General features: G+C 37.7%; 1 protein-coding gene across 1 annotated transcript in view; it reads right to left on the minus strand.

Moving 5' to 3' along the window:
* Positions 1-1,528: 1,528 nt before the first annotated feature.
* The window catches only part of GALNT2 (polypeptide N-acetylgalactosaminyltransferase 2), a 100,263-nt gene continuing 86,569 nt past the window's right edge, over positions 1,529-15,222 (minus strand). Inside the window, exons 11-16 of the mRNA XM_057407024.1 lie at positions 13,844-13,970; positions 9,861-9,953; positions 9,573-9,656; positions 7,565-7,691; positions 4,307-4,426; positions 1,529-3,041 (exon numbers count right to left, since the gene is read on the minus strand). Of these exons, the coding sequence (XP_057263007.1) occupies positions 2,886-3,041; positions 4,307-4,426; positions 7,565-7,691; positions 9,573-9,656; positions 9,861-9,953; positions 13,844-13,970 (707 nt within the window). The 3' untranslated portion in view covers positions 1,529-2,885. The remainder of the gene's footprint in view (positions 3,042-4,306; positions 4,427-7,564; positions 7,692-9,572; positions 9,657-9,860; positions 9,954-13,843; positions 13,971-15,222) is intronic.

Consider the following 15,222-nt stretch of genomic DNA (forward strand, 5'->3'; position numbering starts at 1 on the left):
TTTAAAACAGGAACTTTATGAAACAACAAAGTGAAGGGAAGCATTTGAAAACTACTTCAATCTACAAGCTCCAGGCACACTTCTGGGTTTTACTCACTTATATTAACCACCACACACGTATCTATAAAGCATTCTTCTTTATTTAAGTTAAACAATTTTTCAAGGATGGTTTCCATCTATAAAATGAACAAAGTACAAGCTCTGTACAGCAGACTTTTCAAACCAACTGAAAAAAACATTTCCAAACTATGTTTTGAAAATCTGCAAAACAAACAGTATCACCATTCTTGCTCTGAAGACGGTAAGAAAAGTTCTCAGGAGACACCATTGCAATATGCTTCAAGGGCTTTTCATTTATCTTTCAAATGGGTGAATTTCTTCAACATGAAACCCCTCTAAAATCACAGTAAGTAACTTTGGCACGCTGTCATGTAAACATCGTAACAAAAGGATACAGCTTCTTGTCCGTTCTCCCAAACAAAAGCAACATACAGGTCCTACATTAAACCCCCCATGCCCAGCATCCATGGGGAATTAGTGGAAATACTCCTACTTTATATGGTAACGGTTGACATGAAAGACTTAAGAGGTGGAACATGAATTTTTTAGTAGCACTTCTGATTCAGAGGTAAGAGGCAGGTCAATATTCAGAGATGCAACTGCTGATTTCAGTTAGTACTACTCTTACTGTGATCAAAGTTGTAAATGGAAATACTTCCATGGTAGAAGCTGAGTGTTTGGTTTTTTTTCTTCCTTTAAATTTTGTTTTTTAGAACCTCAAACAACTGATTTGCTGCTGAGCCCATATTTCAGCATTTCTTTTTCCATAATATGAAGAAATCTACCGCTATGTTTATGAATCATGTTCTTCAAGTTTTCAGCTATGTTAAGAGGCTACAGATAGGTAGAGACTAAAAGCTGAAAAATAGTTTACCCACTGCATGGCCTCTAAAACAGGCAAGTTTTGGAGTCAGTGGATTGTGAAGAAGTGGGGAAAAAACCAAGGTATTAGTTATTCATAATGGGAGAAACTGGGTTTAGTGCCCCATCAAAAATGTATGCAGGTACTTGCAATCATAACTTCAGACACACAAATGGGCACATTGGCCGGCACAGCTAAAGCCATTTTGCCCAGCAGAGTTCCACCTCTACACCTAATGTAGAGATGCAGCCAAAGGAAACTGGAAATAAAAATAAAAAACAAAGTAAAATAAAGTAAAATAAACTAAAATAAAGTAAAATAAAATAAAAATCAGGAACTGCTCTACTTCCAGGAACAAAGACAGAGGGGAACTGTACCGGCACACTGCAGTACAGCAGATTTCCCTATGGCCAACCCTTACATTTTTCTGAGATCCCTCATCTCATCCAAACCACTTCCTGGCACTGCATGTCTACCCTAATCTTTGTCACTGCTGTCTCACTTATTAGTACTTATTTACTTTTGCTTTTCATTTTAAAAGCTCATTGAAGCATTTGCTTTCAATAGAAAAGTATATATGCAAACATAAGAAAGGACAGGTCAAAGTTGCGGTTAACTTTGACAATATTATTTTAATATAAAAATGACATCAGCTGGACTGAAGCTGCAAAATGCATGGGTTCTATGGTTAAAACACACAGGATCTGCTGGTATCCAGGCTGTTTCCCAGAGCCAAGCCTGAATCCCTTCAAAAGCTCCATTTAAAGAAACAAAATGGAAGAAAATTTCCCAGTAGTAGGTCTATAAATTAAGCAAGTGCAGTTCAGAGATATTACATAGCTGCTCATCCTTGCAAGTTAAAATTCAGGTCTTGTGCTGTTGACAGTGACGTTACTATTGCATCTTATGTCTACAACTCAGAAGGGGAGTCTGAGACTAATTTTTCTCATTAGGGCCAGAACAAAACTGCGCTGAACCCACATGGCTGCACTAAAGATCTGCACCTTTTATACTGTTTTGTAACAGAAGAAGAAGTATTTTAAAGACAAAGTACTATAGAAATTATCAACACAAATATCAAGTACAAGTTTAAGGTTATCAAGAGCACATGTAATGAATTTCCAAGTTGGAATAAGCAATCAGAGCAATCATCTGTGCAGATGCATTGGCTTATTCTGCTATTTCCTTTCTCCTCCTGAGTTTCATGATCTCCAGTGAGGGCGAAGTTAAGAAGTAGATCCAGTTTGCAAAGCAAAAGCATCCAGTGTTAGCACGGACATCATACTCAGCAGCACAAAATCCGCACCTTCATAAACTTTCACTCTCCTAGCACTCCAATCCAATTCCTGTTTATACGTACGTCTATCACTTTGTTGATAATTATAGGATGAAGAAAACTGATATAAACCGTTGGGAGCTGACAATATATATACTTTTATATATTTATATTTAGAGTCCATCATAGAAAAGTTCATATTCAAATTACCAAGTACACACAGGAGAAAAAAAAAGCCTTCAAAATGACACTTCTGTTTCTGGAAACAACAAACCGTGATTTCTATGCAAATGGAGTTCGCAAATGACCTTCTCCTAGAAATTGTTCCCACCCTCCCTCCCACACCCTGTTCCCCACAGGTGTTTCTTCAGATCCTTTTTTATCATACATCAGTTGTTCCTAGAGTTAATTATCTGCTGTGCAAGTGTGTAACTGAAGACGGAAAGGAACCGTTGAAGTCTTCACACCAAGAAGGAATTGTGCTGCAGTCATGTTCAGTGACACTTTTGCAGTGCTCCAAGTCCCCTGGATCCCTGCTGTCTGCTTCAGCACTCTCCTATTTTCAGATAAAGGTGGAATACTGAGGTATATAAGTTCCGTGGAAAGTTTTAAGAAATACATCAGTAATTCAATCAAAACTTTGCCCAATGTCTCTGAATCGAAACAGCATTTTGCTTGTAAGTCTTTCTACTGCTGCAGATTGAGTGTGAATTTCCACTGTTGCGACAAAGAAGGACTGCAGATCTCAACGGTGAGACCACCATTTTTGGCATTTCGGCTGTCTAGACAGAGGTTGCTGCCAACGTGCCTCAGTTTAGAGTTGCTTTCAATTTGTTCCCATTTCTGAAAGAGGAAAAAAAAACAACAAACCAACAGTTACTGAGCTAGAAAAGCAGGAAAAGGATGAGTTCGACATCCTGTCCTTTGAAGTCTTCATAAGCTTCCCTGGCTTGTGCTTTGGAAAGCCATGGAAACTTCAATAGTACACAATTTCAATGATCCTTGAATAAGAGCATACGGGTTATGGCAAGCCTTGACAAAACAACTGCTTATTCAGGTAACATACTGCAATACATACAAAATGCACACAATTGTGTTACCTGTGTGAAACCTTCGATCTGAAGGAAAAAAAAAGTCACAAAACCCATCCACCTAACACTGCAATTCTAAACATAGAGAGAAGCAAGAAACACAATCACTGAAGACAACTTTACATAAGTCTGTCAGACACCTTTCAATTATATAGAAGGCAACCAGTCAACCTGTGCTTTTAGAACATCTTTGCTCAAGGTGATGTCAAGTACAGAGTAAATCCCAAATACAGAATGTTAAAAAATAATTTAAAAAAAACCTTTTTCTTTTATGTTTCTAACATTGTCCCCTTAAACCTTATAAAAAATATCTTGTTTCCTTAGTTTCCTTTTCTGGAAGGTGGCAAGAATATTCTTCCTTCAGCAAGGAATAGCATCTTTGTTATCAGTCTGCAGAACTGGAGACACAGAAGAAAGCTGGCAGATGATCAGAACTGATGACTTAGCAGAAAGCGATGAATTGTTATATGACTAGATCAAAAAGATGGTATGACTGCAACTGTGATTTTCCTCAGGCATGGGAAATAGATGAAGTTGGAATGCTGCATTAATGAAAATGAACTGAAGAAGTCAGGTGCTGTTATAAATAGGTCACGTGAAAAGAAGAAAGACAAACCACACTCTTCTAAGACACAGATTACTTAATCTTCAAACTTCACTAATAAGACCTTTCAAGAATACATTTCTGAAATAGAATATGTATTTCACAATCAGGTGTGGCAGCTGAAGACTGTTACACATCAGTGCTGTTGGGTGAAACCTTTACAAAGGCCACTGTTTGAATAAAACCTCTTTATGTTCATAAAAGATTGCACTGGCCTATGAAAAGAAAAGCTCGGTACACAAGCTTATTCCTGCTGCTCTGCCCACACATCCTAACTTTACACAAACAATAGTAAGACAGAGTGAAGAACAGAACCAATAGAAGATATGATTACTAGTGCTTGCTCTTGCATCTCATTCAAGGAAGCCCTTGTCTTCCCCACTGTTTGCAGACTGCATTTACAACATACTAACCTGTCTGCTGTCATTTTCCCTGCAGCCCTGAAGTTTTATTAGTGAACCAGGTGCTCTGTCCACGACAGTAAGGCACAAATCCATATGTTTCACCGACTTGTCCTTTGTTAAGGCCCATTCCTAGAAAAAGGAAGGAAAAAAGTGTACAAAATTATGTATACTAACACAGGCACAAGGCATACATGCTGTCTCTGCATATGTAGCACAGATAAAATCCTATAAATAGCTACATATGAATATTAGAACAGTTCCTTGCTTCCCATAGAGCAGGAGAGGAAAAAAGTTTTCAGACACAGTAATAGTAATTGCTTCAGCGTCAAGCTCAAGGCTGGCTCTTTGCTCCCTCTGCTGGCTTTGCACAAGTATAGCGGGCAGTCACACTGGTCCTCAGGTTTAAAATATTTGTCCAAGTGTTTTTCCAGCTACATTATTCCTCTCTCCCTGTACATGTATTACACCCTCCCATATCTTCCATGCACGACAGATTTACATATATGTTAAAAATATATTATATGCATGTGTATATACATTATATATATATATACACACACACATAAAACCTCTAAAAGCTTGGTCTTCAGCATCGCTGGCCACCCTTCCCATGCACTAAACTATGCATAATGGCTAGCACAGTGAGGAAGCAGTTCTTAGTATGACAGAGACCACCAGAAAGCAATATACAGGACTGCCAAACTCAAGGGTAGAGGGAGACTGTTATAAAGGCTTCATGTACAATAGAATTTCCTCTACATGTATTTAAATATGCAGCTCTTAAATTGAAAGCATCGAAAGCTGTTCTGTATGTACTGCTGCCCAGCTTGCTTGATCACAGCATCCTTACACAAGGGCCTGCTCTTGTGCTGGTGTTCAGACTCTCTCCATGTTTTTCTCCTCAAAGTTTGGTCTCCAGGATCTAGACTGGTCTTCATTTGTGTCATTATCCTTTGAAGAAAAGAAGCTGATCTATCAACTAAAGCCAAGCTAATTATCCAAATCATGCTCGTCACTACTTAAAATGGCACACTCAGCTTTTCTCCAAAAAACTAAAGAGGATTCAGAGTTGCAGAATACAACCCCTAGACACACAGGATCAAGCCTGGCTATATTTAAATGTTATTTTGCAAGCAATCAGTGTTTCAGAAATAAATTGACAAATCCCATCCCATTTTTTAACTTATTTTCTGATACCATAAGCAGATTTTTGGCTTCCGTAGTCCCATTTAAAAATCAGCAAATTCAACAGCTATTAAATTCTTCTGAGAACAGATGCTCAGGAAACAATCAAAACTTCTAACCCACAGGGTTACAAGTAATCACCACTGCACAGGTACCATAGCATGCAAGTACTAGAATAATCACAGCAATGCAAAACAAAGCAAAGGCAGGAACACTCTATATCCCTTTGTCTCCCAAACCCTTAAACCAAAAACTTTTCACTCTCAATATGGTAATCCCAGATGACAACAAAATTACTTGGCTTCTCAGTTCTGCCCAGTTTGTAAGATGTCAACAAGAATCATTAATAGCCACTTTTAACAACTTAAAGAATTAAGCAAGTTATTTTCAAAGCTTACCAGGAATCACAAATGCCTCTGAAACAGAAGGCCCCTTTATAAGACTTATACTGAATAGTGACAGTTGAAAATACTACCAGGGAAGTGGTTAAAATTTTTATTTGAAAGCCTTGTAATCAGAGACAGTGGAAGTCTTGAAGATACTGCTTTATACATCTTTACCCTTCCATCAAAAGCCTGCAAGAACATTCCCTCCAATCCAATACGGATTCTGCTTGGACACAAAACCTGGTTTTAAGCTGTTCTGCTCTTAATCTGCCTGAATGTCTCTGAACAGGAACCTATTCAAAGCAAATGCATATTGCTTTGGCAAGATCAGCTTCATAGAAGAAGCCACACAGAAGATAACGGTCAGATTCACAGGAAGCGAGTCTGAAAGAGGAAGCTAACTTTGTATATCTATAGAGAACACAAAACATCATCAGAAACTCTCAAGAACTCTGTACCAAGGCAATTCTGCCATGTACACCCCTTCTAAAAACCACTGTGGCGTTCTGAGAAGATACATGTACTTTCATAAGGGTAGCAGAAAAAGCCTCCCCAGATATATTCTCTTTAATGATAAGGAAAATAAACATACTTCAGGTATATAATCTTAAGGTCCTTTCCGACCCCAACTATTCTATGATGGCAATGCATTCAATTCAACATGATTTATCTTCCAGGAAATAAGTTCTTTATTTTAGCCTTTGATTTTAGGATTTTCCCCTTCTAATTTAAATCAGAGTGAGCAAAATTCTGATAACTCATTCAACAGCATATTTGTAAGTGCTGAACCTTCTATTTTAATGGAAGTACTTGAAGTATTAGTTTTGCATTTGATTTATAGTCAGGTTGATTCTGAAAAGAATTTAGTAACAAAGCAGCACAGAAAATAGTGAGCACACATATATATATTTCAAGAACAACAAAGTCACAACTGTATAAATAAGATTCTTTAAAATAATTAATGCTCTTATTTACAGATTTGACACATTTGGGATTAGTTTAAGAGTAGGATTAGAAAGGATTTGCTGAAATGCTCCCTTTACTGTGAGTGAATTGGATATGACATTTAGACAACTCTGTTTTCTAGAACAGCCAAATGGGGATTTAAGACAGATTTTTTTATAGCCTGCTACTGAAAGTTAGAAATGAGTAGTAGGTTATCACAGTAAAGCATTCTTCTACTTTTCTGACCTTAGGTCATATGCTTAATACAACCCAAATCTTTCCTTAAACAAAATTTCCACCTCCCCGACCCATCAAAAATACCAATTTATTGAAAAAAAGCTTTCCCTACAAGTACAAAACTCCTGGGAAAGAAGTAACTGGCCTCTAGCGTAAAAGCAAATATCAATAGAGACAAAGGAAGGCGATAATTTTGTTGCACACTGAATGAATCTCTGGACTCAGATTCTAATCCTGAATATGTACAATTATACCTGAGAGAGGAGTTATTTAGCCAATCTCTTATAATAACTGATGTGGAGATATTAATTTCTTATAATAAGAGATATTAATCTCTTGTATTAGAGATATTAATCTCTTATGTTAGAGATACTAATCTCTTATAATAACTGATCCAGACTTATCTTCCCATCACCAATACACAGAACTTGCTTAACAAGTTTCCCTTTATTTTTTTATTAAAAAAAAAAATCACATACTATGAAAATAAAAATAAAAATAATGGCATACAGACCTGGTTTCCCCCGGCATTATGACATTCATATACTCCAACAACACCATCTGCAAAGTGGCCCAAAGTGTCAAGGCAATTGGTGCCCTGTTGCAAAGCCCCAAAAGCTATATCTTGATGATCAGGTACCCTAAAATAAAACAGAAATATCTGCTTAATTCCACTTCTTTAATCTACTTTTTTAACTCCTTGTCTTTACTTGGAGTATTTTAAGATAACAGGTTCAAGATACATGATGACTACTATCTGAAAATCTCAATATTCTGAGGAGGGAAGGCAATTATCTGGTCATGAACTGATGAAATATGAGTAAACTTGTAAGCTTAGGACAGAATACAAAAAGACCTGTACCAGAGAATGAGGAGTGGAAGGTGTCCCTGCACATGTCAGGGGTGGAGTTTGGAACTAGATGATCTTACGCTCCCTTCCAACTCAAACCATTCTATGATTCTATGAACACACAACTCAGCACAAAAGGCAAATTAAAGATTATTTAAAGATGATCATTTAAGACAGCTGAAGCTGAATGCTATCAGCTAAGCTATCAAGCTCTCTTGGCTTTTTTTCAGCCAAACTAGCTTGTGGCAGAAATATGACATTCTACATTTTTCCCCAGACTGTTTTTACTGAAGCACTAGAAAAGGGGATAGAAATTTAAAAGAAAACAAAACCAAAACCCATCAATATTTTGCTGATATCTATTTCCTAATGACTGCACATAAAACTCGTATAGTGTGGAAATACATAGGTAAGCCTGTTCAACAAAGTATAGCTGTGAGGTAGAGTCTACGAGTTCATGACAAACAGTAAAGCAAGGGCATATCAGTTCCTTTTAAAACTTCAGACTATAAAATGAGTATAATAATTCAACTCAGCAGAACAAGCACATGAGAGATGACACATTATACTTAAGTAATGCTTATGGTAGCACATTTTTCAGGAGAGCTTGCAAGACGTATTTTTTCTGACAAATAAAACAAAAATAAATATACTCTAGCACTTTTAAGAGACAATAAAAAGTAACTTCTTCAGCATCATCCTGGTTTATGAGACTCTTCAGTTTACGTGGTTCTGTACATGTTTCACTGGGGCTGTAATGACTGGTGCTCTTGCATTCCAAGCCTGTATGACACTAGTAGTTACGTGACTGTACTGACATGAAATGCCCCCAGGAAAAAAAAAAGCCAAACCAACAAGCATTCTTATAAGCCACACAGTGTTTTACTGTTATAGTACCAATATCAGGTTGACAGCAGACAAACTAGTTTATAGTCTGAAATCTGACTTATTAAATGGCTATTGAACAAAACCCTTTTTATCATTTCAAAAAGGGTTTTTCTTCAAGGATTTTTCATTAGTTAGGATGCATTCACATTACAGAAACTGTTAGCAGTGTTATCCCTCATTTCCCTCTTCCTTCCCCAACGCCCGTCCACTCCCCCTCCCCTCCCCGGGGTTAATGAGTATCCATCCAGTGACAGAGAACAAGAGACAGAAAGAGCAGAAGACAGAGCTTTTTAGAGTCTTTGGCAGCTATCCTTATCTGCTAAACATACAAGGCCCTCATCTGCTGACTCCCTTTACTTGTACTGTACTGAGATTCAGTGCCTTCACTCAACCAGGCATGTGCTTAGGCAAAGACTAAAGCTTTAAAGGGACAACAACAGGATACAGAACAGTGTACTTTTCAGCAAGCAGCTTTTGTAGGAGACTAACTTCAGGCTCAGATAAATTGAGTCCTTTGGACACTGTTCTCTAAAACACCTGCAACTGCAGCTGTAGCTGCAGTAAGTAGAAAAAGCAGCTTACTAGGGGGAAATGGCTCTTTAGAAATAGAACTAATAAAACCTAGAAGCAAATAAGTCCACATAAGGCACTGCTTTCACAAACAAATTAAAAAACATGCTTCACATTCAAGGACGGAGAAAGAGGAACTGATGATATCTGGGGAGGGGAAGAAATAAAAAAAAAGAGAGCACTCCATATTACCTTCAATTCAGCCAAAACTCACCGTAACTCAGGGTAAACATTTTCAAGGTACCACTTGAAGGGTTTGCAGCTAAGTCTCTTTCTAAGTTCCATTCGGCTTTGAATACTAGAGGGGGTTGAAAAAAGGAGCAGTTTTTAAAGGCAGGCTGCTGTCTCCATACACATTAAGGAATACACAGAAATTCAAAACCAGTAGAGCTGGAGAACTTTATCTTCAAGAGATAACACAAGAGCTACCACTGCATTCACCTCAGAATGTGCTATCTCACAAAGAATAAATTAATAAGGCAAAGAAGCGCTTGTGACTTACTTGCCATAAGGTACATTCCTGGCTGAAGGCACTGCTGCGTAATAGAAATTCTTGTACTCATCCATCCAGACTTCTGCTGCCCTGCGTGTATTTCTAGGGACAACCATATGAAACACAGGTTATATTTTCTCTAGCTGCAATCAAGCCACATCGTTTGCCCTTGGGTTGACTTTAATCTCTCCTAGAACTACATAGCCAGCGGCCTCAAGCCACGCAGAAGATTCCTTATTGAAAATCCAAGTAATGGAAAACTATTAGACAGTAACATAACTGAAACCAATACATTTAGAATAAAATTTATGCCTTTTCCACACTCACCACTGCTTCAGGTTTCTATTCAGAATTTAATAAACATCTTGGAATTCTTTCTGCAAACTTCATGGAAGTTGTTAGGTTATTTGGTTTGTGGGGTTTTAGGTTTTTTCCTTTTGCAAGAGTAACTTGACAGAAGCCAAATTCAGTGTTCACCTGGACAAGCAACCTAATTGGAAGCTAAAAATCTCAGCAACTGGCAATATTTAATAATGCTTTTTATGCTAACATATATATATATTAGCAGATATGCTAACATAGGCAAGACATGTCCGGTCTTTTTCTATTACTACCAGCAGAGTACTCAAAGTTCCAAAAGACATAAGCTATCATGACATTTAAGGCTACGAACCAAGGAAGTCTGCCGTAACTGAGGTAACAGAGGAGAACCAGTAATAGAAAATATGTTTTGTTTAATGCTTTAAAATTCAAGAGAGATTAATTATTGCAGTAAATGTAAAAACCACTAACCCAAGGGCTTTATTTCCAATCAAACATATCTCTAAAAATTCCTAGATTTGTGTGACTGATGTGTTTAAATCTCCTTTTGGACTGCAAGAGGGTAATGCCTTTTTCCTTTTCATGGCTTCCATGTAAAACTCATTTACTTCTATTGTTCGTATTTTTATGCTTAGAAAATTAAGCCTTATTTCACTTGCAACTGCAGTGCTCTGAAACTTATTTTACATTTGGCAGTAAGTTCATCTAAAGCAACTGCAGTAAACTCAGTCAGCCAACAACTTCTTTAATATGATTTTCCAATTCAAAAGACAAAGTAGTCAGGATAAAGTGAGTTGTTCTTGCAGGTCACTGAAGAAAAGAGTCACAAGACAGACCTCAACCATCTTTTGTTTGAGGACTGACTTTTCCTTGAAAAAGTCATTTTTTTGTAAGCAAAATCCCATTCAATCCAGATTAGAGAGCTATTTCATTTTGCTTTCACTTGCAGTCTCTCAGGCCTGCGTGAGCATCAGCTAACCATGCAACACCTGCCCCTGCTGCTTGTCCATGGGCCAGACTTTGGCAGTGGGAGAGGAACTATCCAGTTTGCCAGGGTTTAATGACTCCAAAGGCACTTTCAAGGCCAGAATGTCTATCTGCATCATGCTTCCCCATACTCGGGGATGAACAGTTCCAGCTTAGTACAACAGGAGAACAGTAACTGCGTAGATGCTGAGAACTGCCTGAAGTAGTAAGACCCAAAGAAGGCAGGGTACTGAGGAATACAGTGTAGGGTACACTCAGCGCTTAATGCCAAGCCTCAGTTAATGAAACCTCGCATTGAGAGATAAGAGATAGCTTTGCATGGAGCAGACTGGTGACTGCAAGGTTTATTTGCTCTCCTGAAGTGGTATATTAAGGCAATACATACTAGTCTAACAAATCCTGCCAGACATAAGCTGTATCTGCCCACATCCTGTCTGTGTGGCGTGGTCAGTGAAACCAGGCTCCCAGTCTCTATCCTGAGTCACCAATTTGTTTTGGCTAAGGCAACACATAAGGCAGCACATACTGACTAGTCAGCTAAAAACAGGATGCTTACTCACTTCAGAAGAAGCTGCATACAGTCAAGGGACAGATCAGCACAGATTCCATGCACCAACTTTCTTGGCACCATGGTCCTACACATATCTGATAATACCTGCACTACAGGGATATCCCATTACCTTAGGTTTCTCATTCTCTCATTGCTGAAACTGATTTTAAGGCATTCTGTTACCTTGGTTTGACACCCAAGAAAGCTGACTGAGGAGAAAGTCTTCAAATACACCGCAACTTGCCAACCCTGCTTTTAAGTGATATGCAACTTTCTAGGGGAATTCAAAAATAGTTCGAATGAAATAAATAATTTTAATGGCATTTCAGAATTTGAAACATCTGGACAGCTGAGACACAGGTAGATCTGGGATTTAAGTACCCAAGACACTAGTTGGCAGGCTGCAGCTAGCCTCACCATTCAAGTACACAGAAGATCTCTTTTCAAAGTCACTTTGAACACAAACAGCTAAAACATAATGCAACTTCAAAAAACCCTATCATAGCAACTGTCAGTACATTTGAGTGATCAAATCACAATGAAGATTTGATTTTGCAACAATAGCCAAAGGCTTTAAACCCAGTACAAACGCAGCATCTTTAACCCTTGCTAGTAAGACGCATTCTTGATGTCTGCTCTACCCTTGCATGCACACAGACACATGTTTACCCTACTTTTCAGCTGAGCTATGTTAAAGTACCTAGTTATATCACAAGAAAAACAGCATCTTGACAACAGCCCAGATGGAAAACTGCAGAGAAATGGGAAAATGGGAAAATTTATTTATTTATTTTTATAGCATACTGCTATGACATCATAATTTTAAAACCTACCATGAAACTGAGTTGCGCCCTAAGCCTGTGTAATACAGTTTACTTAGCAGATCTTTCTACCCTCCTGATACACACTATAAATACTGGAATAGAGATGTATTAAGAGAGGGTATTTCATTGCTAGTTTTCATTTTCCCATAAGTACTATTATTCATTTTTCACCACAGCATAAAATACAGATCTCAAAGAATAAGGGACCAGAAAAATCCCCCCTGTAACTACTGGAAGAAACAGGGCAATGACTTTATTTTAGCAAACTATTAAATTCATTAGACTCACCTTGGCAGGAAGAGAAGAATTACACTTTAAAGAGGTTCCTCAATCTAAGGTGAAACATGAGTCTAAATATATCAGCAGCTTTTAAATTCTTATGAATTTAAATACATCTATGTTTTTTGTTGCTTCATGTTAAGTAGAGTCTGGGTTCCATATCCCTTCAAGGATAAGTGAACAATTTTAGCTCCAGCTCCTAACACACAGAATCTTTACGGGACACTTGTACTTCTTCAGTCCCCTATGCTCAAGTCCCATTCTCTAAACAAAAACCTTCTCTGCAACTGATAGAGCCTTGATCAGAATATCCACCATACACTGACACAGTACCTTTATGCACATTACTTAGAAAACACTATGAACATGAAACAAATTGCTGTTCTCATTCTGTAGAGTCAAAACTGAGGAAGCAGCTCAGTATTTCAGTTTCTATTGTATATTCTATCAATGGCAAAATTAACAAGCAAATCAATCTAAGCTCTTAATACTGCAGTTTCTTAGGTCTATAGGAATAGCACAGGAAAGGCAAACATGATATAGAATGAAGTTGCCAACAGACTGGCACAAATGCCATAATCAGTCTACACAGTCATTTGCATATGACATACTGATCATGTATTAACAAAAAGCAAGCAAAGCCTATTCATGACTTAGTGTATTCTGGCTCCTAGTGAATGATGCAACTGTTTTTATAAAACTGAGATTTATAAGACAGTTTTAAAGAACACTTTATTTTCAGAACTAAGTAAAACACAAACTTCTCAAAACTGCTAGAATGCCAAGCTAAGCATTTCTTTCTTTTCCAGATTCTCAGGCTCTGTCTATTAGAAGTTTCCCTTTTGTAACTCTCTTGTTCTTCTCTCTGTGTAGCTGCCTCAAAGTAACTTTTTAAAATTTGTATTTTTCCATGCTAGATAATATTGCAAATGTTTATACAGAAAAGATCCTTAAAATGAAATTTCTGCCACCTGCTGATCACCTGAAGAAATATGAAACATTACTATTTAGCTGAAGACCTTAACAGTTACCTTGCAAACACTGTACCACTCCCACCAGGAAATGTGTAAGGATGCTGTTTGCGGAATACGTGACCCACTCTGCTGCAAGGGATGATTTCTAGGCTTCCACCACACTGCCAAACTCTGAATGAGATTTCTGAAATAAAAACATGAATGAAAGACCAATATCACTAAACACTGTAATTTTGAAGTATACCATTTACAGATAAGGCTTTTAGTGATTATTGCTGAGAAAATCAGTGACATAGTTTTCTGAAAAATTCTAGGACAAACAAAGGCATATCTAAGCATTCATTGTTCTCCAAGCTCAGGAGAAACAATCCTGTTAAATGGGAAGCAAAATCAGAGGTTAGCAGCAGTCCCCAAATTCAAAAACCATGCTGCAATTGGCCAGAGTAAGTTCTGTCTATATTTACTGTTACTACACTTTGTCTAAAGGGTACACAGCACTAGATAAAATAATGATCTAGCTTATAATAAAAATTTTCAGCTAAAGATGGAATAACACAATAGACAAAATCAAAGCATTATAAAACACTCAATAGATTAGAGCTGCAAACATATTATAGAAGATAACCATACACCCCCAAACACCTTGTATGGAAGGAGTCACATCAAATCAAACTTATTTTGGAGACAGAGCAAATAAAGATGCAGCTTCTGTAAACTGAAGGTTATGGACAGTACACTTCAAAGCAAATCCAGTGAGCTGTCCCAGCTAGTGAGGACAAGAAGGTCTAGAAATATTTATACACCTTTCTCTTACTGAGTGCTACACTTTGTTTCAAGGCTGTTTATAATAATTCATTATGTTTTCACAGCTTAAACATGGATAAGTATATAAATAATGCAGCTCTAAAGTCAGTGTCTACCTCTGATGACTAAGTCATACTAAGTGTCATTTCTTCCCTCAGAAGCCTTCTTCCCACATACACAAGTCATAAAAATCGCATTACTTCAAAAATTAAAGTCAGAAAAAAAACAACCCAAACACCAAAACCACCCCCAAGGTTAGAGAGCACGGCTTTGGGACTGTCTGTCCAGCGAAAAAGAATCATTTAAAAAACCAAAACACAAACAACAACAGAAAAAAAAACCACCACCCCCAAAAAAAACCAACCAACACACCCCCCCCCCCCCCCAAGAAAGAGAGAGGCGCTGTGATTTCAGCTACTGATGGTGCACCGTAACTGCCCTTCTTCCCAATGATCTTTGGTTTTACAATGACCATTTCCTATTTGTTTTACTTCAGTGAAATTCTATTGCATCAGGGTCAATTAGGCATATTCATGAACCCCAGACAGTCAACATAGTCCAATCCGAAGACAGATCATCCTCCAAAAATATTCACGGCAATACTGTCTTTGCCAGTAACTTATGGTCTTGAA

Source organism: Pezoporus wallicus, unplaced genomic scaffold (genome assembly GCF_028554395.1).
Source record: "Pezoporus wallicus isolate ANWC-B61680 ecotype Strahan unplaced genomic scaffold, APGP_CSIRO_Pwel_v1 scaffold_6362, whole genome shotgun sequence".
NCBI classification, from domain to species: domain Eukaryota; kingdom Metazoa; phylum Chordata; class Aves; order Psittaciformes; family Psittacidae; genus Pezoporus; species Pezoporus wallicus.